At 33.9% G+C, this 25,966-nt stretch overlaps 2 protein-coding genes across 2 annotated transcripts; both read left to right on the forward strand.

The window, feature by feature from the left end:
- Positions 1-8,760: 8,760 nt before the first annotated feature.
- Positions 8,761-10,460, forward strand: LOC126686147 (probable carboxylesterase 2). Its single transcript, XM_050380182.2, has one exon. It carries the CDS (start codon positions 8,838-8,840, stop codon positions 9,780-9,782), a length of 945 nt encoding a protein of 314 aa, XP_050236139.1. The 5' UTR covers positions 8,761-8,837; the 3' UTR covers positions 9,783-10,460.
- A 12,980-nt stretch (positions 10,461-23,440) lies between these two features.
- LOC126687764 (uncharacterized) lies at positions 23,441-25,739 on the forward strand. Its single transcript, XM_050382320.1, has 3 exons — positions 23,441-24,083; positions 24,138-24,349; positions 24,417-25,739. The coding sequence occupies exons 1-3, from the start codon at positions 23,441-23,443 to the stop codon at positions 25,737-25,739; spliced, it is 2,178 nt and encodes a 725-aa protein (XP_050238277.1).
- Positions 25,740-25,966: the final 227 nt, after the last annotated feature.

Here is a 25,966-nt window from a genome sequence, read left to right on the forward strand (position 1 = left end):
AATTTAAAACATAAAGTGAAAAATAATAATTCTAAAAGTATTAATATCAGTATCATTGGTTAAAGAGTATAGTTTCATATATAGAATCAATATCAAACCTCTAAGTTGATTCATGTTTAAATAGCATCGTTTCAAAAATTAAATTATATATAAAAAAATTAACTTTCGAATTTCTTTGTATATTTAAATGTGACAACAAAAAAGTCAATATGATGATATGATACAAAAATGTATCATTGCTAAAAATATGTATGCTTTAACAATTACTCTATTTTGAAATTATTAATATATATTTTTGCAAAATAATTAGTACGTAATTAAAAAAATGTTATAAGAAAAAATAAGCATGCGGCCTTTGCTTATGTAGTTATCAACTATAATAAAAATAAACATCAATTTTACTTATAAAAGCAAAACGACTCGGTTTGATTAGAAATGTAAAGATAGAATATCCATAGAAAAAATTTATAAAAATATAAAATATAAATATTCAATATTTTGAAATAATTAATGTTTTGAGTAGATTTATTCTATATTGTTTCATTAGTTCATAAGCTACGAAATATTATTTATATGAATTTGATTTTAAAAAACAATCATTAATTAGATTTCGCGCAAATGCGCGGGGTTTACGACTAGTATCTATATATTATATAATTGAGAGGACCAACGGAGTTCTCTCATTGATTCTCAACAAATAGAGCATTCTTATAGTTTCCACTTTTATTAAAATACTTAATTTGTTTTTATTATTTTAATGAGTTTTTTAAACTATTTACTTTTAATATTTATCTATTTCATTCTAGGATTACTACGTTTAGAGTATTTATATTCAACTAAAACATCTGATCCTATTAGTATACAAACTTCTTTCGATTTGTGCTTTATATAATTCAAAACTTTTTCAATTTGATTATTTCAAATTCACTTAAAGAAGTGAATGGTTGAATTGGGGCTTATTCCCAACGCCCACTACCACCACCAGATTGTGAGATTAAAATTTAATTTTAGTGCATGTTAAGCATAGATTATATATTATGGTATAAATTGATTTTTATTTTATTTTTATCAAAGTTATGGTATATATCGATTAACTTTGTGAATTTGCTAAAAAATATCTGTAAATTTCCACCTTATAAAAAATATTCAATTTAATTTTGTTATCTTAATGATTATAATAGACTAGATATAATCGCTCTTTTTGGTCATAAGCGCTCTTTTCTTTATTTTCAGACTAGATATTAAGCAAATAGTTTATATAAACTGAAAAATAATGAGAATCAAACGTACATTTTTAACAAAATAAAAAACAATGGTATATCGATCGTAAAAGAAACGGATCACACGAACAAATATGATGAATATTTTAAAGATAAGCGAATCATGGTATATAATTCATATTTCTTTATAAAGAAATAGCAATGCGAAAATATTCAATATTTGAAAACAATTCTAATTTGAATGAATTCTTATTCTATTTAGTTTTTATAGTTTATTTTTCCTGAAATTTTTATTTTGACATTTTTTGTATTGAAGTTTTTCTTTTATAATTTCTTATATATAGATGAATTTGATTTTAAAAAACAATCATTAATTAGATTTCGCGCAAATGCGCGGGGTTTACGACTAGTATATTATATAATTGAGAGGACCAACGGAGGCCTCTCATTGATTCTCACCAAATAGAGCACTTTCAATAATTCCCACTTTTTTGAAAACACTTATTTTAATTTAATTTTAAAATTTACTTTTAATATACACAATATCACTCCTAATTTAAATCAACTTCCTATGAAAATCAACTTCGTATTAAAATCAGCTTCGTACTAAAATCAGCTTCCTTATATAAACAAGGCATCCCTAAATCAATTTCCAATACAAATTTCATCGTTACAACTTTCACTCTATTTATTGTTCATATTTTAAATTTACAGCCATTAATCTTTGTAGCCATTAAACCCTTGTGTGTATGTCACTCATTAATGGCCATGTTCAATTATATGATTCAGGTAAAGAATTTACAATGTAATTATGAGATTTTAATTATGTATTTTTTTTAATTACGGTTACCATAAATATTATTTTTGGATTTCCTTTTTATTTTTCATTCGTGTAAACATTTATCTATTTCATATGAGTTTTTGATTTATTTTAGAGATGAGTTTTGAATATTTTTATAAAAAGGTATTATCTTTGTTTATTTTTTTGCTTTTCAGAATGATTAATTGTGGTCTCTGAGTTACCTATTGAAGAGATATGCGAGGAATGGTAATCATCAAGCAGTCAAATATGTAATTAGAAAATCAACTGATGCAAACGGTATTCACTCAATGATACAATATGTGTATTTTTAATTTTTGTTTTTATGGCGGGTGCAGATGTACTTAAATAACTCCTGCGAAGTTTTCCGATTCCAATGAAATTATTTCATTATATTTTCAGAAGCAGGTCAGTTTATATTATGAAAAGTTTTATTTCTAATAAGCTGATGTATTAAACCATATTATGTTTTCTGCACTCCATGCATAATATGGAAGTTTTCTTTTTTTTGAAATCATCAAATCTCATTAAATCGAATATGAAACAGTTACATTTGTAAGAAATTCGGAATAATTCGAAAACTAAATCCGATGACCTGACATGGAACAGACAACATGCTGCCTGATTCGCAGATCTTACTTACGAAAATAAAAATAAATTATTAACTGTTTCGCTAAATAAGTGCAGTCTTCGATCACTCGTCGATCAAAACTTATCCAATCACCCACAAACTCAGAGCATTCCATTCAATCACCACTTGATAACTCCTTCATAAAAAAGAGACAGCAAACTCCTACATAAAAAGGAGACAACAAACCTTTCACAGAGAAAGGACAACAAACCTTTCATAATGAAAGGACAACATAAAATATTCAGAAAAAAAACAAACAATGAAAAACAAATAATCATTCTGAAAAGCAACAAAAATCAAAAAAATGAATTGCGCTTCGTTGATAGGTTTTAATCCATCAAAAAAATGAAAAAGAGTCGCTATTTATTATATTCTATCAAATTAAAATAACATAAATAAAGAGATGGCTACCGTCAACAACAAAAATCAAACCATTGACGGCAGCCGGAGAAGAAATAAGAAGAAAACTCTTGGCGGCTAGGGTTTTTTTAGAGAGAAAAAAGAGGTTTTTTTTTCGTGTGCATTTTTATAGCCATGATATTTATACTACCCTACTGTTTTTATTGCCGACCAATTAATTTATGTAGTCTCAGATAACGCTTTATTTGCTTCGTAGTCTATATATATATTAGTATTAGTTCAAATCTAAATTTGTAATATGCAACTGCGAGGGAGATATTGTTGTAATTTATAAAGTTGATCATATGCATTAAATTTCTACTTGATAAGTATTTATATATTTATATAATTGAATTATAAAAAAAATACTTATATAATTGAGAGAATCAACCGAATTCTTTTATTGATTCTTACTAAATAGAATATTTTCATGAATTCTACCTTTTTAAACTATTTATTTAAATTTTATTTTTTATTATTTTTTAATTTATTTAAACTTTTAAATATACTAAACAACCTATTTTTAATGAGATTCAAATTGATTATAGGATAATTTATAAAAGCAATATCTCTATCTTTATTTTATAATTATCTAAAACAATATTTGAGAATTGAGATAATAACTAAAGATCTTGCAGATAATAAAAATAATTTATAACACAGTATATTTAGAGAATGCGATTAAGGATTTGTTTGAAGAGATGGATAAATTTAGGAGTTCGATTTAGTAGCATCCGTAAACTAATTTACACAATATCACTCCTGAATAAAATAAACTTCCTGATTTAAACAAATCATCCTATTCCAACTATAACTGTACAGTAGATTCCATTGTTTATTTTTTCGTAGCAAATTTCAAGTGTAACTTCATTTTATTGTCAAACAAAAAGCAGCAAATAAATTCCAAAAAATCTCATTCTATCATCAAATAAAAAGCAAAAAAATATTCCAGTTTTTTTCTCTTTATAATGTTAATTCAAGGCCACCTAATATTTTAATTTTCAGGTAACTAAGTTGGTTCTCTCAATTATATAATATATAAATTATATATACAGGTGGTGTAAAATAAAAGTTATTTGAGATAAATTTTTGATATGATTGAGTTGAAGAATTCTGTAGTTGTTTATGATTATTGACTGGTGAAGATGGGGGTTGATCTATTATATTCTTTTATTTTGTATGATCTTCCCATCTAAATCTCTCAAGTTTCGTACCATATGAGATGGGTTTTACTCAAACAATTTATTTGTTATTTTTTTCATTCTTTAAATAGGTTGAGAATGAAAACTAGAGTTCAATTGCATCTAATCGACCTTGAAGAGAAGACATGTCCCTTGAAGAGAAGACATGATGCAATCAATCTTGAAGAGAAGACATGATGCAATCATTATTTTGTTCATGAAAAGAATATCAACTAATTAAATACGTTTCATGTTTCTTTGCTTTATGGTCTAACAGATTTGCTGGAGCCTTGAGTTTTTTACTTCAACATTGTGTTATTATATCTCATCCGTGCTCTTGCCATTTGTTTTATCATTTTCTATTTTAAAATTTTGAAAGAAAAAGTTTTGATTTTTCATATATATTCAAAATTACATAGCTATAAAAGCAAAAATATGTATTGTACTTTAAATAATCACTTTTACCTTATTTTCAGATTTTAACTTTGTGAACAGTGATAAATCTATTGTTTATTTTAGATGCTTTGTTCATTATTAATAAAATAATAATATAATGTAAGTATTTTTAATTCTCTAATCTTTGTTTTAATCTGGGTTAACATTTTTTTGTTTGGTTTTTCTTTCGTAGAATAAAATGGAGTAGTATTTATATGGTGACAATATATTATAGAAAACGTACCTCAAATGCGGATTGATAATATTAATATCTCAGTAAGAATGTTTGAAATCTTTTATTTATTTTGTATTTTTGTATAAATAATCCACATTTAAAGATAATTGTAATTGTATGAGTAGCAAATATAACATGTTAGTAGTTTAATTATTATTAGCACAAATGCACGGAAATATGAGTATTTGTTACTACAAGAGCTCATTACGGTCAAATTTGAGAGAAAAAAACAAGTCATGGGAGAGAATAATAACCAGATTTAAACACAAATATTAAAAATATTTTGATTTTGAATATTGTTTTTTTTTTAAATTATTTTTACTAATATTTTAATTTGATTCGCGCAAATGCGCGGGATTACGACTAGTATTATATAATTGAGAGGACCAACGGAGCCCTCTCATTCATTCTCACCAAATAAAGCATTCTCATCAGTTCCCACCATTTTTAAAATACTTATTTTAATTTAATTATTTAATTAAAACTTTGTTATGAATTCTAATCTCTATCAATATCCTAATCAATATAAACTACCTATTCTATTTATTTTTAATTCAATGTCTATGTCAATATCAATAACACCATTATTTTACTATTTACTCTTTTTTTCTCCAGATTCTACCGAGTACCCTGCTAATTTTTTTTCCCAGCAAATTAAAGGTATGTTTAGTTGTTCTAAGGTTTATTTGAATGATATTGAATTGCTGAGTTAGTTTCATTTATATTATAAATTGAAGTACTTTAATTTTGATATTTTAGAAGAGATTCTTTGAATAATTTGAAGATGCAGTTATTGTATATATCATTGAATTGAAAATTTTGAGGATTATTATTTAGCTGACTTATTATTTTGTTCATAGTTTCATTAGTTATTTAGGCTTTCGGATAAATCAATTTCAATGCAAGATTACTTAAATTCCTTTATTCTTTCATTCTTTTTAATGTGTTTTACTTTCATCAACTGATTTAATTTAGTTGAACCTACGTATGATGAAAAAAGTTGAAAATAAATAATAAAGTTAAATTAAAGTATAATTCAACTTATTCTATGAAAAGTAAAATAGATGTGGATAGAGAAGACATACAGACATTTGGTTTGATAATTTAGATGAATGCAATGGACTCTTGCTCATGAATTCTTAACGTAAGTTTTTCAATTTAAACTGCAAAAAATATTATGGTCGTACAAAAACAAACAGATCTGGATATATTTTCTGCTGTCATGCTTAAATTTAAAGGTGCATTGTGGTCTTTGTTTATAAAAACTCTTACATAATCAATGTCCACTTGCCTCATTTTATGTTTTCTGAAAAATAATATGTATTGGTTTGTGATTTCTATTTATTCAGTTTATAATTTTTATATATATTATTTTGAAAATATTATTATAATACTTCAACCAGTTTTAATTGTGTCCTTCAAGGTTTGAATTTTGCAAGTCTCCCTTGCTTGGTTGATTTATGAAGAGCGAACAACTTCAATAAGAATCTGTTGATATTCTGATTATTTTTGTACAAGCTGAATTTTTTGCAAGTTATTTTATCTTTATAGCTGATACTTTAGCCTATATTTTAAATCCACAATCTGATGAGAAAATTATGGGGTTTTTTTAAGTCCTAAACCTATGTATAATATGGCATAAAGACTAGACGAGGGACTTGGAACTCAGGTACGTATAACATATTTCTACAATGTTTTAAATATTAGGAATTATGAGTCGAGAAACATTACCATCCGATGTATGAACTTGATTTTTCAGAATCTTAGTATATACAAAACAGTGGATTGAATTTTATTTATATACTGGCAATTATAAAACATTACCATTAGAAGTACATTGATGTAAACTCAGTTTCAGTGATATATTTGTTAATTTCATGTTTTGGACAATTTAGGTGTGCCAAATTTTACATTTTCTCAAATTTGATTTGCTTTCGTTAAAGAAATTGATATTGGACATTAGCTCCATGGTATTGTATTTATACTGAATGTAATATTGTAGCTAAAGCTCATAAAGTGTTTATTGAAATAGGTATAAGAGATACAAGCATACAAATAAAATCCATATTTATGTCTTTTGTCATATTCTTTAGATTGATTTAGTGAAGTAAAGTAATTGGGCTCTTTTGAATTTTTCTCAAAAAAATTTATTTTACTATCCATAATATTTCACAGGCATCTTATTTTATTTATATATCGATTGATTTATGTTGTTATAGACAAAGGCTCTAAAAGTGAGATCAATTATTTCAAAAGTAAATAATTTTCAATTAGAAGAAGATGGTCAGCTGAATGATGATTATTTATTGTTCTTAAAATAAAATATGGCAATTGTCCTTATATTTTGTCCGAGATTGGAAATGAATGAACGAGTCAAATGCAATAAAATATTGGATATTGTTCTGATGGAAAACTCCTTAAGAACAACAAAGTATTCACTAAGCGCATAAAAATTGGACTTTTGGAATGTTGCCATTTTTTCATTTCATCATTTCGGTTTCAAATTGATGTAGTGAAGTTAACATCCTTCATTTTCTGCAGTTCTGAAGACACTAAACAGTGAGCAAAGGCTTTTGCAGATGCTATTGGCGCGTGACATTGATGTTTTGAGAGTTAGTCTTAGGGCAAATTCTATTCTGTTAGTTTACAGTCAAACTCAAAGCTTTTACTTTTCATACTTGAAATTGTCCAATTTTATTAGGAGATGTTTTTGTAGTTTAAACTTGAGCAAGAAAAATTTATGTATCAAATTTATTTTACAAATTTCACATAGGTGCTATTTGAAAGAGGAGAATACAACTAAAAGATAATGAAAATTCATATTATTAGTTGATTGTTGTTGTTTTTGTTCTGATTTATGTATTTTTTTGAAAAACATAATCTATATATTTAGGGGAATAAAATTCATATATAATGTGAAAAAGTATAAAAATAAATTAAATTATTCATAATTATATAGCAATCAAATTTACAATTCTCACATATCTATTTAATATTTTTAAAAATAATTTAAATAAATAAATCTTACAACTCAAAAAGTGATGATAAGACTAAGAATTGCATTAAGCATAGACAATGATGATATGTCAATGTAATTAATCTAATTATTGATCAATTGTTTTACAGTTATCTCAATCACGTGAAATTCAAACAAAAATTTGTTAAAAACTCACTCCGTAAACTAAAAAAATAATTCTTTTTATTAGAAATTGCAAAAAAACAATCGAATCATGTTAGCAAATTTGATGAATACCGTAATGTACTAAGAATCATAGCACTTGGTCCATTACATGAGATAACTTTAAGTGAATTTGAGAGAAATAAAAACAGATTTCGAAACAATAGATAAAAATATAAAATGTAAAATTGTATCGATTTTTTTCATATTAATTTTTTATATAATTATTATTTAAATTAATTTTTAATTTGATTCCGCGCAAATGCGCGGGCTTACGACTAGTTTAAAATATAAAACCACAAGAATTACTGAACTGATGTAACTTAATTTAATTTTTCTAACAAATCTGGAGGGGATAGATACGTATTGTTTTTTCATTAAAAATAGGAGTAAACAAATTAATCCGAAGGGAGGTAAAATACTTATTAAAGGTTATTATAATCACTAAGTTTATTCAACTTTAACTAATTACTATAACAACCTTAATTTACTTTGAAAATAATCAAATTATATCTTTTTATCTCTATCCATTAAGCTTTTTCCATTTGCTAATTTTACATATTATACACCTAAGACCTTCCATATTTAAATTTATGAGACACAACAACTATTAACTTTAGATTTTATTGCCACAATCCACGTTGTCCATAAAAGCCCCAACCTACTCCTTTAGTTTTCACAATTTAATACCATATCCTAAAACAATTCTCATCCTCTCATTTATTCTTAACATTGCAAATGGCTTCAAGCACTGAAGTGTCTCAGGACATTGTCCCCTTTATTCGTATCTACAAGGACGGAACAATCGAGAGATATGCCGAAACCGGAGTTGCACCGGCGGGTTTAGACTCTCAAACTCGTGTTTTATCCAAAGACATTTCCATCATTTCCCCCTCCGCAAGAATCTATCGTCCTGATGATGGTTCCATTACCAAGGGTCAAAAGCTCCCCGTTTTAATATACTTTCACGGCGGGGCATTTTGTATCGCGTCACCCGCTGAACCCATGTACCACCATGTGATGAACCAGCTCGTTTCACAAGCTAAGGCCATTGTTGTCTCGGTTGATTACCGGTCAGCCCCTGAAAACCCACTTCCTGCTGCATACGATGATTCTTGGGCTTTCCTCCAGTGGGTTTTAGGCGGTGGACGCGGCGAGCCATGGCTCGAGGAATATGCAGATTTTGAACGGTTGTTTTTAGCTGGAGACAGCGCGGGTGCTAATATTACCCACCATTTATCCTTGCGAGTCAAGAAATCTGACTCGGGTGCGAATACCAAGATTAAAGGAATCACTTTGATTCACCCTTACTTTTGGGGTAAAGATCCCATTGGTAAAGAGGTTGATGACATTGTTAGAAAAGCAATGGTTGATAAATGGTGGATGTTCGTTTGTCCGTCCGACAAAGGGTGTGATGATCCGTATATTAATCCGTTTGTCGATGAAGCTCCGAGTTTAAAGGGTGTTGGTTCGGAGAATGTGATTATTTTTGTTGCTGAAAACGATATATTGTGCGATAGAGGGAAGCTTTACTACGAAAATTTGGTGAAAAGTGAGTGGCAAGGGAAGGCAGAAATTGTGGAGACAAAAGCAGAAGATCATGTGTTTCACATCTTTAATCCTGATTGTGACAATGCTCATGCCTTGATCAACAAATGGGCTTCTTTCATCAATCAAGCATAGGTCCGACAAACTTCATCATCGTACTAATTTCTATATATTTTTTTTACTTAAATCGGATTACCATTTATATAGAAAATAGTTATGATTTTAACTCTTGGAAGGAGAGTTGTATATAAGAAATCATATCTAACTAATAAAAGAAAGTCAAATATTTATGTATGTTTTTCTTATGAATGCATTGGAAGTACTAGCTAGCAACCTTAATCACCCAACTCTCATGTAGAAAATGAGAAAAAAGATCCCATCTCCAGTCTCCAATGACATCCCGATATCTTGTAACGGTCTAGTTAGTATTTTTTTTGTCAAAGATGGCAATCGACTCTTACAGACTCAATTGTTAGTTGTTAGTTACCGAGATGTGGTTCGAGCCCACAACCTCTCGATACACTCAGAGACGCCTTATCAATTCAAGATAGGCCCAGATTGGCATGGTATAGTTAGTTTGTTGAGGAGGAATTGGACTGATGACTATATCTTCCGACGCAATGCTATAGTCAAGCCATTAATTGTCCTTCCAAAAGAAAATTTGATGGCCATTACACACTGACCAATTAACGTTACTACAGATTCGAGCCTACATTTTACTTAAACTATGCCATAAATGAGAGCCGTTATTTGTACTTAGTAAAATTGTTGTTGGCACAAATGACGGTTACCTATAGATGATCAATGTTATTGTGCAACGTTCATAAGAAAGCATTTTTCATTAAATTTATTCTTCTGAAACCAAGGTCACCATGATTCATTGGGTGACAGACAACTTATGCACTAGACTGGCCTTTTGCATTGACAACGTTGGTCCCCACAGGAAACTCAGCATTTTTGATTCTAATCTTCTAGAGTCTCCATACTTTTCAAGAATTATAAAATAGTGACCGAATTTCAAAATATAATATTTTAATTGTTAATCTTTCAAATGTGTGATTTTGGGAGGTGTTTCTGATGAAACTATACATATATGGTAATTAAATTTTGATTATATATGATAAAATAATATATATATTTATATAATTGAGAGGACCGACATAGACTTCTCATTAATTCTCAACAAATAGAATTTTAATATTAATTATCACCAAATATACCATTCTCATCAGTTTCCACTTTTTTAAAATCACTTATTTAAATTATATTTATTTTAATGAGTTTTCTAATTTATATTAACTTCTAATCTCTACATATTATAGTGGTCTAATCTATATTAACTTTCAATCTCTACACTTTATAGTGTTCAATATAATATATTAACTTCTAATCTCTACAAATTATTTATTTATTGCATATTAATTTTTAAAAAATAAAATTAATCTAGAATTTTACAAACTCACATATTATGTAAATATGTATTTGATTTTTATTATTTTAACATTATATTTTATTTGATTTTTACCTAATATAAAAATTATTATCAAAAAAGTATTCATATTAAAGATATTCATATTAAAGATTATTAATATTTTCAAATAATCTATTATTAACATTAAAATGGATTTTTATTTTATTAGTCTACATGATTTTTTTTCACTTTTGTATATATGTTTTTAATAAATTTATTATTTAAGTAGATTATTAATTTGATTCTGCGTAAATACGCAGAACTTCGTCTAGTATCTTATATTTTATACCCACCACGGGTTGGCTAAGTTGGTTTAAAGTGTGGACAGTAAAAGACAACTATGGACCAGGTCGCTGGTTCAATTTTCACATCACATAGAACCTACTAGAAGCTCTTGGATGAGTTGTTAAAAACACATATTAATTGGGAGGTTCAGACGGTGAGATGCCGAGACTAGCCTCCCCGAAGTTTACCCAGGTGTTAGGACTCCATCCTACATAGGTGGTCGGATTCTGCCAGAAAGTGTTTTAACATCCGGACCGGTGATAAAATCGGTGTGGCTACCGTTTAAGGTTCAACCGGTTCGACCGCCGGTCCAACCGTTTTTTAAAAGTGAGCACAAAATTTTGAATTACATGTTGGCTGTACATTTACTTGGGATTTCCTATTTTGCAAGTTATAATTCTTTAGAGTCTACAAAAGTGGGCTAATAATCACCGACGGCCCTCGACTTTTATGCTAAATTTCCCTAAATCCCCTATACTTTGAAAAGCTTCCCTAAACCACCCATGCTTTATGGCGGCTCCACCCATGGCCTTCCTGACAACAATAAAAACAAAAATCGCTGTTGTCACGACCCAAAATATTGTGTAGCTCCGGAACCCGTAGCAAGCCTAAAATCACAATTAATTTTTCGCAAATATAATATAAATAAACAATATCAAACAACGGAAGCAAATATACATATATAACATATAATCATACATTTACACTAACTGTTTCAAAACCTCGCGGGCTCTAATTACCGTACCCTGTACGAACTGGCCTCGCGGTACTATATACATAAGTTAGTGTTTCAAACATCTCACCGGCATCTGGGGCCGTGGATCAAATACTAAACACGTAGCCTATCAAAATGCATATAAAACAATAACAGCAGTTAATATATACAATCAAAATGAACTGCTGTCTAGGCTACTATACTATCGACGAAGGGACACTACTGCAGCATTCACAGAAGTCAAAAACTAACATATACAGCTGACTTCTGGACTTCAAAATTGGTCTCTAGCTAAGTCCACAAGCTAAGCACCTGTAAGGCATCAAAGGTGAGGGGTCAGTATTTGGGAAAATACTGAGTGAGTGTGCATTTACTAACGGTATTATCATAAAAACATAGCATCGCATTTCAAGAAACAATAATATAAAACATATAAACAGGTATTTGATCCGTACGAAACTAATATCCTAGCATGCGACACATTTCTCGAATAATCATCATCATTCAAACCAATCGTAAATATCAATCGCGAGTCTAACTCGCTAGTGGCCCAGCCACTAGATACGGGGACTCCAGACTACACCGTAGCCGAGTACTCACTCCTATCAAAACTCAATCGTAAATATCAATCGCGAGTCTAACTCGCTGGTGGCCCAGCCACGTAAATTTTATAATCATCATCAGCTCCCAGCTGTGTCAAGTCATTTCTCAAATGCACATATACTAGACTGACTCGATACTGGTGATCACACAGCCTATTGACACCCAATAGGTAGCTAGTTTCTTCGGATCGCATACTAGTTCTCGTATACAAAAATTAGTAAAGCATATAACATTTCAATCAATTATATAATGCGATGCGTGTAATCAATATATATACATATCTACGTAAAATAACTTTAATATATAATACACGAAAGTAAAATGCAACTCACAGTGACCGCTATCCACTCTACAATAAGATCGATGTGGTAATATGCCCGTACTAGTACACCTCTAGTGCCCTCACTGCCTGGTCGTACGTCTGATACATATTAATTAACGTTTAATAGTCAGACGTGGATTATACGTATAATACTTTTATAATATGGTATTAGTTTTATTTATGTATTATTTATGTATTCCGAAATTCTTAGTCGTATCCACGACTTACTGAATACCATTCCTTGTATTCGTGAAATCGTATAATTTCCTTAACATTTTTCATAATCATAAATCACGTATATCATCGAGTTAAAACTCACTTTTTAAGTTATCAATACCTTTAATTGAATATTAGGGTTTAATATTCAAAATATCAAAATCTCGTTTCCTTTTGGCTAAAAGCCCACTTTGGTCCCTCAGCTAAAAGTCCATTTCAGTCCTTTACGGAAACCGTTGTGCGAGCGGTGCACGGCTCGGCTATGCGCGCGCATAGACTGGGCTATGCGGGCGCATAGCCTGGCTATGCGCTCGCATAGCCTCTGCTATGCGGGCGCATAGCTGCCGCTATGCACGGCCCTGGAAACTCCGTTTCCGGGCCGTTCCGCCAAACCCCGACCTACTATATATATCAAAAACTTCATATCACACCAAACCCATCATTTCGTTTTCACCAAAACGCTCAAACCGAGCCAAAATCATCAATTTTTAATTATAAACTAAAACAGCCCGCATTTCACGTATTTGGCACCAATTCTTGAAATCTTACCTTGAAATGAAGCCCCGAGATGATAGAGAACGTGATTTCGAGAAGTTTGACACCAAAATCACTGAATTCGGACGTCGGACGGCGAAACGGCGAGATCGAGCGTAATCGGCGATCTTTCTTCTGGAGCTTTCTCTCACCCTCTGGTTCATTCCTTCATTCAGATGGTTTCCTCTTATATTGAATGGCTAAAGGTTCACTTTGGTCCTTGTTCTTTTTGTTTCTTATTATTTATCCTTTAGACTTTTCTTTTATACGATTTAGTCCATAGCTAAATCGTTAAACTCTTTTATTACGACTTATACGCATTATTTATATCCGATAAATAATACAAAGCTTGATATTAGCACTTTCCCCCCAAAATCCAATATTTCTATTTTCGACACAAAGTGGCTAAATTACCACTTTGGTCCCTGTACTTCATTTTGGACTTTTCTTGACATTTTTCCTTTTTATTCCAATTCTAACTTCAGAATTGAAATATAATATAAATTTTCTCCGCAATAATCTTTTCTGAAACCGACCTGCTAAAACTTATTCATCGGAAAACTCTCCGATAATGCCACTCTAGCGAATGCAAACTGGACACGTGGTCCAATTAGATAATTAAAAAATTTGGGGTATTACAGCTGCGTTGCCAACGATTTAATCGTTCTGCATGCGTTTTCCTCGCCACCTGTCCCCACGTGGCTCTGTCCGCATCCAGTTTGGTCAGTCCCTATGTCAGACATGTAAGTTGACTTTTCAAATTTAAAAAAAAAAAATTAAACCGCCCAGTAAATTTTCTCTCTCAAATCTCTTAGTTTCTAACATACTCTTCCTTCCCTCTCTTTCCCTCCTCGAACTCTATGTTTTACACCACCATTGTCACTTCGATTACCTGTTCTAACACCATTCTTTCTCTCTTCTGCATTTTGACAAAGATAAAAATAACCCAGGAATCGAAATTTAGAGTAAGATAGGTTTATTTTTCCTCTCATTGTCTGGTTCATGTGGTTTAGGTTTAGGTTTAGGTTTTGAGTGATAATGTTTAAAGCAATGTGCTTTAGGGTTTGATTGATGTTGTGTATTTCTGGTATGTCACAGGTTTTTAAGGCGAAGGAATTAGAAAAATAAGAAAAAAAGGAAAAACCAAGGAAAGAGAGCGAACGAGAACTCCTGGAACTCCTCGATGGGGGTTAATGGATGACAGTGATAGTGACGACGTAGTGGAAGGTATGTAAATTTTGAACCTGGTTTGTTTATTTTTGGGGGATTTTGTAGGACCACATGAATTCTTTGTTTTGTGTAAATGTTTGGCATTGTATGATTTGAGTGTTTTATTGTTGTTGGAGTGTAGGACCAGTAGTTGATTTATGTTTGTTTACTCTTTGTAGGACAAATAGTTGGTTTGATTTGTTTAATCTTTGTAGGACCTGTCTTATTTTTAGGGTTGTGTTGGTTTGCATTGACTATTGTTGTTGTGTTGGTTGATGAATTTAATATTACTGTTGGTTGCTTTGTTCAATTATGAATGGTTGTTGTTGCTGGTTGTGTTGGTTGGTGTGTTGAATATTTGTCTGTTTGCAGATTCACCAGCAGGTTTCAAATTTTTCCAAATTAACCTTCATATTAATAGGGAATTGGGGGATTTGGGCTACCATAATGGGGAAGTGTTCACCAGCGTTTATTCCGCAGACGATATGTCTATGAGGAATTTAGATAGACGGGTGAAAACCCTGAAAGTTTTAGGTTTAGTTGATTATTATTAGAAAGAAAAAGATAATAAATTTCATGATTGGATTCGACAGATAAATCATGAAGGCAATGTGATGGAAATGGCTATGGCTGGGAAGAGGGATGGGTTAGTGGATGTTTATGTGAGGAAATTGACAGTTAGAGCCGTTAAGTCTTTAGTCCCTCGTCCCATGTCGCCCCCACATGTTGTACTTGAAGAGATACCAAACCCCAATGACACTTACGTGTATCCTACACCCGTGAAAAAATAAAGAGGTAATAAGGTGCGGCCAGTGTGTAGAAAGTCTGTAGGTGGAGGTCCTTCAAATATTGATCTGTCATGGCTGATTCCCTATGTAATTGAAGGGGCTTCTATGCTCCAGGGAGAAACAGATGCCCAGGGGGGATGAAGGGGATGATTATTTGGGCCAGACAGATACTAGGAATGATGAGGTTCTGGTGAGGGGTTAATTGATGAGGAAAGTGTTGAGTTGGCTGTTGCAGATTGCCAAGATAAGGGGGCTGCAGAAGATGACCAAGATAAGAGGGCTGATGATGATGATGGCCAGAAAGACCATGGGCAAGAGAATGTCCAACAAAATTTGCCACACGTGAAAGCCCATGGGCAAGAGAATATGCCACATGAGGAAGCTCATGACTTGGGGACTGAAGAGGGGGCCTATACTGATGACGAAACTCATGACTTGGGGGCTGAAGAGGAGGCCCACATAGATGACGAAGCTCATGAGTTGTGGGCTAAAGAGAAGGGCCACATTGATGAGGCAGAGGGGCAGCATGGGATGGGGCCCACACAACAAACTCAAGATATAAAGTTTGACCAATTCTTTCAGACCCAACATCAGCCCCCATTTGAGGGTTTATTTCAGAACCACAAAGAGGAACATCCTTCAATGCAGAGTGAAGTACATCCTCCTATGCACAGTGAAGAACATCCTCCAATGCACAGTGAAGAACAGCCTCAAGCTGCAAAGGAGTGAGTTGATGAATGGGATAATGATGTCGATGAGTATATTGTCGATCCCGATTATGACATCATGGATGGTGATGAAGATTTGACTACTGAATTGAGGTCAACCGATCAATTGAACGAAGACAATGAAGAGAATGTCGGTTCCTCACAGAACAGGGCTGGTGGGAGACCCAGGGGTAAACCCATTTTGAGTGTGGTGGTGTCGACAGAACCATACACCATGATGCTGAAGCTGGTCATTCTGACTACATTGAGTCTGATGGTAATAGATCTGTTGCAGATTCAGAAGATGATGGTGGGCAATCTTTTAATGTGTTTGATGAAGACCATGATATTAGGGGTCTCACATTCACCATAGGGATGTTGTTCAATGACAGGGAGCAGTTTAAGAAGGCTTGCCGTGAGTAGGCCATATACCACAAGCACCATCTGCATTTCCCTGTAAATGAAAAGACAAGGGTCAGGGCAAAGTGCTTCTATGCGGCAGAGAAAAATTGTGATTTCTACGTGTTTGCCTCAAAGAAACACCTCAGAGATCTAGATGGCCACACATTTCAAGTGAAGACCCTTGAATTGGAGCATAAATATCCTAAAGGGAACAAGAATTTCCACCTCAAACTAGTGCATTCCTGGCAAACAAGTTCTTAGAGGAATTCAGAAATGACCCTCAATATAAGTCAGAGGTATTTGTTAGAAAGATTCAGACTGAGCTAAAATATTCAATTAGAATTCAGCAAGCTAGACGAACAAGAAGGGTTGCATTGGACAAAGTTGAGGGCGATGAGGACCACCAATACGCAAAGCTCTATGATTACAAGAGGGAGGTTTTGAGAACCAACCCAGGGAGCGTGGTTGAGTTTAAAGAGGCAAGGGGGAAGTTCCAGGGAATGTATGTATGCCTTAATGGCTTGAAACATGCCTTCATGAATGGGATGAGACAAATTGTGTGTTTGGATGGGTGATGGTTGAAGGGCAAATACGGGGTCAACTTATTTCTTCTACAGGGATTGACCCAAACGACTATATGTACCCCGTCGCATATGCCTGGGTTAAAACGGAGAGTACAGACACCTGGACGTGGTTTATTGCGCTGCTCCAAGCTGATTTGCACCTTACCAACGGTGCTGTTTTCATGTCTGACAAATAAAAGGTACATTTATTATTTAAAGCACAAGAACTGTATGTGAATGTACTTGAAATGTTAGGGTCCACATAAGATTGTTTTTGAAATGTTAGGGGTCCATATGTGAATGTATTTGAAATGTTAGGGTCCATATGTGATTGTGTTTGTGCAGGGATTGGTGAATATTGTACATGAACTATTTCCATACTCAGAGCACAGATTTTGCTGGAGGCATATGTGGGCAAACTTCAGGACCACCTTTCATGCACAACATTTGAAGCCATTAATTTGGAACATTGGAACAACAACTTATAAAGCTGCCTTGGATAGAGCAATGAAAGCACTGGAAGACAAACATGAAGCGAGCTACAAATGGATCAAAGATAGGCCCAGGGTACATTGGTGTAGAGCTTTGTTCGAGGAGGATGTCAAATCTGATATCCTTCTTAACAACCTGGCTGTAGCACTCAACAAGTACATACTAACTGCCAGAGAGAAGCCAGTGTTGACAATGTTCGAAATGATAAGGACTCATCTTATGAAGAGTATAAATGAGAAGCAGAAATATCGCAGAAGCATAGAGGGTGAACTGTGTCCAAAGATCAAAAAGAAGTTGGCCAAAATCATTGAGTATGGTTGGAAGTTTACCGTAGACCCTGGTGGTAGCCCTCAGTATCAAGTAGAAGGCCCAGGGGGGCAGTTCGTGGTTGATTTGGCTAGGAGAGCATGCACATGCCGAAGGTGGCAGCTAACTGGAATCCCTTGTTCGCATGCTTGCCCATGCATATATGGTAATAATCAAAGGCATAAGGAGTATGTGGATGAATGTTACACCAAAGCTACATATGAGAAGGTATACAGCTATGTAATCAACCCTATGAATGGGCCAAACATGTGGGAAACAGATCCTGAGCCCTTCAACACCATACTCCCACCATCCTCAGTTCCGAGGAAGAAGAGGGGGAGAATATCAAAGGCTAGACAAAAGGAGGCAGAAGAACTAGAGCAACAAAGGGTGGAAAAGGCCAGGGAAGCTTCTGCAAAAAGGGGAAAGTTGCCAAGGAAAGGAAATATGAGAATCACTTGCAGTTTATGTGGCAAGTTTGGACACAACAAGAGGGGGTGCCTACAGAAAAGTGGTGGTCAGTCAACTCCTGAGCCTGGTGGACAGTCTGCTGATAGAGAACCTGTGATTCATGACGCTACCGTGACCCTCCGCTGAATGATTATGTAAGTGAAATGTAATTGTTTTTTTTGGTATATCAGTTCCATTAAAATTTTAACATGTCTGTGTGTTTTCTTGGCAGGGTACAAGCGAAGTACCTCATGTGTCTCCAACTAGATGTGAAAAGTTTCCATTTGTCGATGACCAAAGCCAACCAGATCGAGCCAGCCAGGTCAAGCTGATGAAGGAAACCATGCCTCAGGCCACAAAAAGATGTGCTGTTTTATAGAGTGTTCATGCCCCATTGAAGTCTGCAATGTCAAGGGAACATCTAAAATGATTTATGCTCACTATAAAGCGATGCATAAAGATTTTGTTAAGCCGTTTGTTTTTTGTCGTAAATTCCTTGTTTCTGTTCGCCTAAATGATAATTTTTTTATTCTCCAAGAGGAAAATTCAGATATTGTGTTTGTTCTGAACAACACGTTGTGCTCTTATGGGAATATTCTAACAATGTGTTGTCTTGGACCATTATCATCTGGATGATGCCCTTATGATTTTGAAGTGAAAGTAGATGGCAACTCGATTCACAAGTTTCACAGTTCTACCCAGAATATTCAAGTCACTGACAATTATTACTGTTCTTTTTCAGAATTCCTTCTTGATAGTGACCACCACGTTTTTGCGGACGGTGTGATAAAGATAGAGATTTGTGTATGTCGCGCACCGGAGTTTGCTTGAGAAGATGACTTAATTTCTACTTGTTTATGCATTTACTTTTTTCTAAATGTTATGAAGTTTTTGATCATTGAATGAAATGAAATATATAATTACTTCTCTTTTATATTCTACATGTTTTATATCTTTATGTATATTATGTCTTTATGCATTATATGTCTTTATGTATTATATTTTATATGTTATGTACGTAATATATGTTCTATATGTCTTACTCTAGTCTACATAAGTTATGTGTATATTTTATTGGGTGTTCATATGATGTATGTATATTTTTTTGTCCACAGAGTAACAAAATCTAAAATTCAGGGTCCACAGAGGAACACTTATAAAATATCAGGGTCCACTGATGAACACCTAATTTAAAAGTCAGGGACCTTATATGAACAACAATTATGAAAAACAATTGTCATACATGAACCATATATAATATTTCAGGGTCCACAGATGAACCAAAAATAAACATACATATCTCATATTTATAATTTATAATTTCCAAACAAACATTAGTAAAATTTCTAATTTAGAATTTTCAATAAACATAGAAGTGTTTTAAAATAAAATAACAACATGGCCGGAAATAAAAAACAACGCTACATTATAAAATTGCAAAAGTCAAAAACATAGAAGTGTTTTAAAATAAAATAACAACATATCCGGAAATAAAAAACAACGATACAATATGAAATTGCAAAAGTAAAAAACATAGAAGTGTTTTAAAATAAAATAACAACATATCCAAAAATATAAAATGCTACATTTATTTGTTCTTCTGTTTTTTGCTGACCTCTTCAACTAGACCTTCAGCCACATCAAATGGTCCTTCAACAGCAACAGTCTGCACCTGCACGGCTTCTCCTTGGCCCTTATCTTCACTGTCGTACCACTCTAGCAACAATAGGTCTTCAACTGGACCATCTTCAACTGCCGGAGCATCTTCAACTGCTTCAACTGGACCATCTTGAACTGGCTCAAATGGACCATCATCCTCAATTTCTTTCAATTCTAATTTGGGTCTACTCTCAGGCACCGGATTATGCACATCATCATAAGTTACATACCTAACGTACACATCAACCACATCTTCTTTTACCTCAGCTATTGCCATCTCCTCAACATCGCCATCATTTTCAACTGGCTTTATCCCTCGATGATATTCCAACTATGGCTGCCTCCAATAATACATAACCAGCCCCCCTTCACTCTAATTCTTTTTTCCCACAAATCAAGCCTATTCAGTGACAGTTGCGAAATGTCAAAATACCTTGCACACACATCACCCCACAAATAACCCCCCTCTCCAAATTCTCCATCGTAGTGCAGTACAATCTCCAGGATCTCAGAATCCACTTCTATGTTAGGGGCTGTTCAAACAAACGTTGCAGAAAAATTATACAAAACGAATCAACAAATTATACAACCAACCAACAGAACAACCCAAATACATCATGCATTTAAGATTAAATTCTCCAAAACCACATACCCAAAACACAAAAAATTTACCCTAAACCAAAAATTAAAATTTCCAGTAATAAAACACGGACCTGACCGTTTTTTCCCTTTTGTCTCATCAGTGCCAGGGATCTTTTGATTTTCCATTATCTTCTTATATTGTTTTACCTTTTAAACATGTGAATGGAAAACATGTGTCAACATCCACCAAGGAAAACCATCTAACAGTAACTGTAAACAAATTAAACAGCCATTTTTCTCATACCTGGGTTTTTTCTTCCTCGTATTGCACACGCAGGCGAACTCAAGAACGAGAGGAAAATGCTGCAAGTGCACAATGTCAACTCGTAATATAGACTGTGAAGTCCAAATATCGTACTTATAAGGAAAGCAACTAAAATACACCTAATTAAGATACTCAATTTGGATAGCCAAAAAGATAATTTGGTTGAAGTGATTTTAAATTAATAAAACTGAATTAAACAAAATAATTTGGAATAAATTTAAGTTTTTAATAAAAATGGTTTTAAGCAATAGTATGGAAGATCAGGGATTATTAATTTTCTTTATGCAATTAATCTCATGGGATATGGATTATGTTGTCAAATTATGGTTCAGGCTAGTCTAATACATCTATAACTCTCTCTCAAGCCGCTATAGATAAAAACATACAAATAACCAATTAATAGCTAAATTACTCACTCTCGTGTTATAATAAATCTAATCAAATGATTAAATGACATTTATTAAGCAAGCCTAAAGAACACGTATTCATTAACTCACTCTCGTGTTATTAACTCCTATGTTGTTGATTAACTGATCTATTTTAATTAAGCTCTCTCAAGTCAGAATTAAAACATAGGGCAATGATGAATTGATCAGATACATTCAAGCATTATGAGCATTAATCAACACACAATTTTAGCAACAATCCATAGTCCCAATATGATTAAAGATACATAAGTCCAATTAATAATCCCCGAAAATGGGTTTAGCTACTCATATCTAAAGGAAATTCAACAATGACATATATAGAATTCATGATTAACAAGAACACAATAGTAATTGATCTCTCAATGATTGTTGTACCTCAACTTCAGAATCCCGATATGTTTTGTGTAATAATCCCAATCGATAGAGTAGAAATAATAAACAAAACTCTAGAATAAACTATCTCTAATGGCTTTGTCTACGAACTAAGATGTAAACTACAAAATGTGTGATCTCTAAGATGTGATCTCAAAAGATGTTTTTTCTCTACACAAGTCCAAGCTATTTATAGAGTTGTTAGGAGTGGAGCTCAAGTCAAGTCAAGAATCCCTCTTCTCTTCATGGAATTTTTAGGGATGATCAAGTTTTGGATCTCTTTCCATGTAGAGCGGAGTAGGGAGCAAGTTCTTCCATAACCGTCTTGAGTGAATCATAGTTTACTTATCTCATTTCCAAAGATAGCTTGATTCAATCTCATCTTGATATATACTTTGAGTGCTAATCAAGTACTTCCATAATAATCTTGGGAGGATCAAGGTTGACTTATCTTGTTTCCAAAAGAAGCTTAAGTGTATCAAAGTTTACTTATCTCATTTCTAAAAGCGGGTTGATCTAAGTCAACAATGATTTCTTCTTCCTTAATGATCATTTTGTCACCACTTCTTTCTTTGAGTGCAAGCCAAGGAAGATCCCTTTGAGTGTGAACCCAATATATGTTGCTTATGGAAGGTGTATGAGTGTATTTGTCAAGAATTCCCAGCCGATTTCCCAAGAATCGGAATTTTACTCCGAGACCAGAAGTCAGCCGGCCCTAAGCCGGCTCATAGTCGTGGGCCGGCTGAAGGCCGGCTGAGCTGCTGTTTGTGGCTCATTTTTGGTTCGGTTCAGTTTTGACTCGGTTTGACCCGGAACTTGGTTAGCCTTCTTGAATTTGACTTGAATCCTTCTGGCTCTGACTATTTTTGCATTTTAACTCTGTTTTGTTCCTAAAAACTCAAGAAATATTAAATATTTACATTTTTCATAAAAATTAACAAACAAGTGAAATTAACTAAAAAAGCGTATATTTTATATCATAAACTACTAAAAACTAGTAAATAAATGACCTCTAAATGACGTAAAATATACACTTATCAAACCTCCTCACACTAAAACCTTGCTTGTCCTCAAGCAAGAGTATGATTATTTATAAACACAAATCTGACTACCTAAGTAGTTTTGAACATTTGTCAAAAACATTACTCCCGACTGATGAAAATTACGAATGCAATCGTCTAATGTCAACAACTAAAAGAGATGCAAACAAATGAGGAATGCAATTATAATGACTCATTCTGATGACATTGAGAATCCTCTTGAATTGGTATCATGTAAACTCAAGACAATCATCAGAAACATTTTAACCAGATCTCACATATTTTGAGCGAAGCATCAGAAAATTAGCTTAAAAGAATCTAAAAATGGCAGACGAAGAAGGTAATCTGCTTGGATTCAATAATGAGGGGGATAATAGAGTGATCCCACAGAATCAGCAGGATCTGCAAGGACAGAATAACAACAGGCAAAGACAACCAACATTGATGGAATTCTTTCAGCCGAATGTAGGAAATACTACGCATGGTGGTTACTTTTCACATCCCGTGCGGGCAAACCATTACGAGATTAAGACCAGTATCATTCGGTTGTTAGAAGCCCGCTGTCAGTTTTATGGGCTACCGAATGAAGATCCAAATGCGCATCTCTCGAACTTTCTGGAGGTGTGCAGTACATTCAAGCTCAGTAACATGACAGATGATGAAGTTTGGCTGCGCTTATTCCCATTTTCTTTGAGGAACAAAGCGAAGATTTGGATCCATGCTCTGCCTAGAGTGGGCATTAACAGATGGTCAGATTTGGCCAAGGCATTTTTGAACAAATACTTTCCCATGGCGAAGACCGCAAAGCTGACAAGAGATACCATGCTTTATCAGCAACTCGATGGAGAATCAGTGTGTGACGCGTGGGAGCGGTACAAGGAAATGCAGAGAAAGGTTCCTCATCATCATATCACTCGAGAAACCTTGATCCAAAATTTCTACAATGGATCAAATGATCAGACCATGAGTATTATTGATACAGCCGTATGAGGGTCATTAATAAGGAAGACCACTGACGCAGCATTTGAGCTGTTAGATGAGTTGGCGGTGAACAACTGTTCTTGGCCAACCGAGAGGGCCAAAGCACCAGTGCAAAGAGGCGTTATGGTAGTTAATACTGACCCAGTTATGGAGAGTCTGAAATTAATAATACCAGCACTGCAAGACTTACTCACAAGACAAGCTGCAGCAACCAACATTAATAGTATGGCTGCAATTCAGAATAGCTGTGAGGTTTGTGGAGATCTTAAGCATGTGGCGAGTGAGTGTTATGTGATGTCGCAGCCGTTCAATGAGCAAGTCAACTTTGTGGGAGGACAGAGACCATTCAATGATCATTATTCCAACACATACAATCAGGGATGGAGAAATCACCCAAACTTCTCATGGAAGCAATACCCATAATCAGGCAGGTCCTAGTTTTCAAGGAGAACAAAGACCACAACAGAATCAGGGTAACATCCAGAATCAAGGCAGCTTTTACCATCAAAACAATAGGCCACAGCATCCACCTGGTTTCCAACAGAACGAACATGAAGAGTCTCTGCACAGCAAAATTGATAAGATGATGGAGTTGATCCTAATGAAGGACGCAGAGACTCAACAAGCACTTAAGAATCATGTTGCTACTATTCACAATCAAGAATTGCAAATGCAGCAGATGGCTAAAGCACTCCAAAACCGAAATCAATGTGGTTTACCGTCCACTACTGAGACAAATCCAAGAGAGCAAGTCAAGGCGATAACACTAAGGAGTTCAAAAGTGTTGCCTAAAGATCATACAGAGAAGGTTATAATAGAAGCAGAAAAGGAGCAGCGTGAGGAAAATGAACCTGAAAAGGTAGTCACTAAGCCTACTCCACTACCTCTGTATGTACCAAAAATGCCATTCCCACAGCGATTGTGGCAGCCAAAAGATACTTGGCAGTTTCATCAGTTTTTAGAAACTTTCAAGCTACAAATCAACATCAGTTTGGCTGACGCACTACGAGAAATATCGCATTATGCCAAGTTTTTAAAGGACATCCTTATGAACAAGAGAAGTTGGGATGAGAATACGGTTCCATTTACTGAAAATTGCAGCTCAATCAGCTTGAGCAAATTACCAACGAAGCTCGATGATCCAGGGAGTTTTACTATTCCTTGTACTATTGGTGATTTGCAAACTACTAATTGTCTTTGTGATTTGGGTGCTAGTATAAATTTAATGCCTCTATCTTTGTTTAGGAAACTACTTGGTGACCAACAGGTTAAGACCACCCCAATGATGCTGCAGTTGGCTGACCATTCGGTCAAGAAGCCATATGGGATCGTGGAAAATGTTTTAGTTAGGGTCGACAAATTTATATTCCCAATGGATTTTGTCGTCCTTGACTATGAAATTGACAAAGAATGCCCATTGATCCTTGGACGCCCATTCATGAACACAATCAGAGCACTCGTTGATGTGAATGCAGGCAAGCTGACTCTGCGAATAGGGGAAGAAAGCGTGGAGTTTGAAATGAAGAAGAGCGAGCAAGGCTTGAGAAATGAAGAAAAATGCATGAGGGTCGACTGTGTTGAGGAAAGCGGGCATGACAACAAGAGGGAGGTTATGTACTTGTCCATTCCTGAGATATTCTAAGAAATTGACCCATCAAGCAAAGAGGGAACAATGTGCGAGCCCTTATGTGATAAACCTGCGCAATCAGTAGAGAAGCGGGCACCTTCAGAACTTCCACTTCCTACAAAAACACGAAAGGGTAAACCCAAGAAATGGGGAGGGTGGAAATTGAGACTCTGTCATAAGGCTAATGACATAGGACCATTGCAGCCAGAAAACCTCAGTGATGGTAAGTTTGTTATGCTAAA

The sequence above is a fragment of the Mercurialis annua genome, linkage group LG6, assembly GCF_937616625.2.
Source record: "Mercurialis annua linkage group LG6, ddMerAnnu1.2, whole genome shotgun sequence".
NCBI classification, from domain to species: domain Eukaryota; kingdom Viridiplantae; phylum Streptophyta; class Magnoliopsida; order Malpighiales; family Euphorbiaceae; genus Mercurialis; species Mercurialis annua.

What these genes read in the sequence shown, in the direction of transcription:
- LOC126687764 (XM_050382320.1), top strand. Translation starts at nt 23,441, where the DNA reads ATGGCAGACGAAGAAGGTAATCTGCTTGGATTCAATAATGAGGGGGAT. An exon ending in ATCAAATGATCAGACCATGA is followed by an intron (nt 24,084 to 24,137) that starts GTATTATTGATA and finishes CCACTGACGCAG; the next exon opens with CATTTGAGCTGTTAGATGAG. An exon ending in CAATTCAGAATAGCTGTGAG is followed by an intron (nt 24,350 to 24,416) that starts GTTTGTGGAGAT and finishes TCAATGAGCAAG; the next exon opens with TCAACTTTGTGGGAGGACAG.
- LOC126686147 (XM_050380182.2), top strand. Translation starts at nt 8,838, where the DNA reads ATGGCTTCAAGCACTGAAGTGTCTCAGGACATTGTCCCCTTTATTCGT.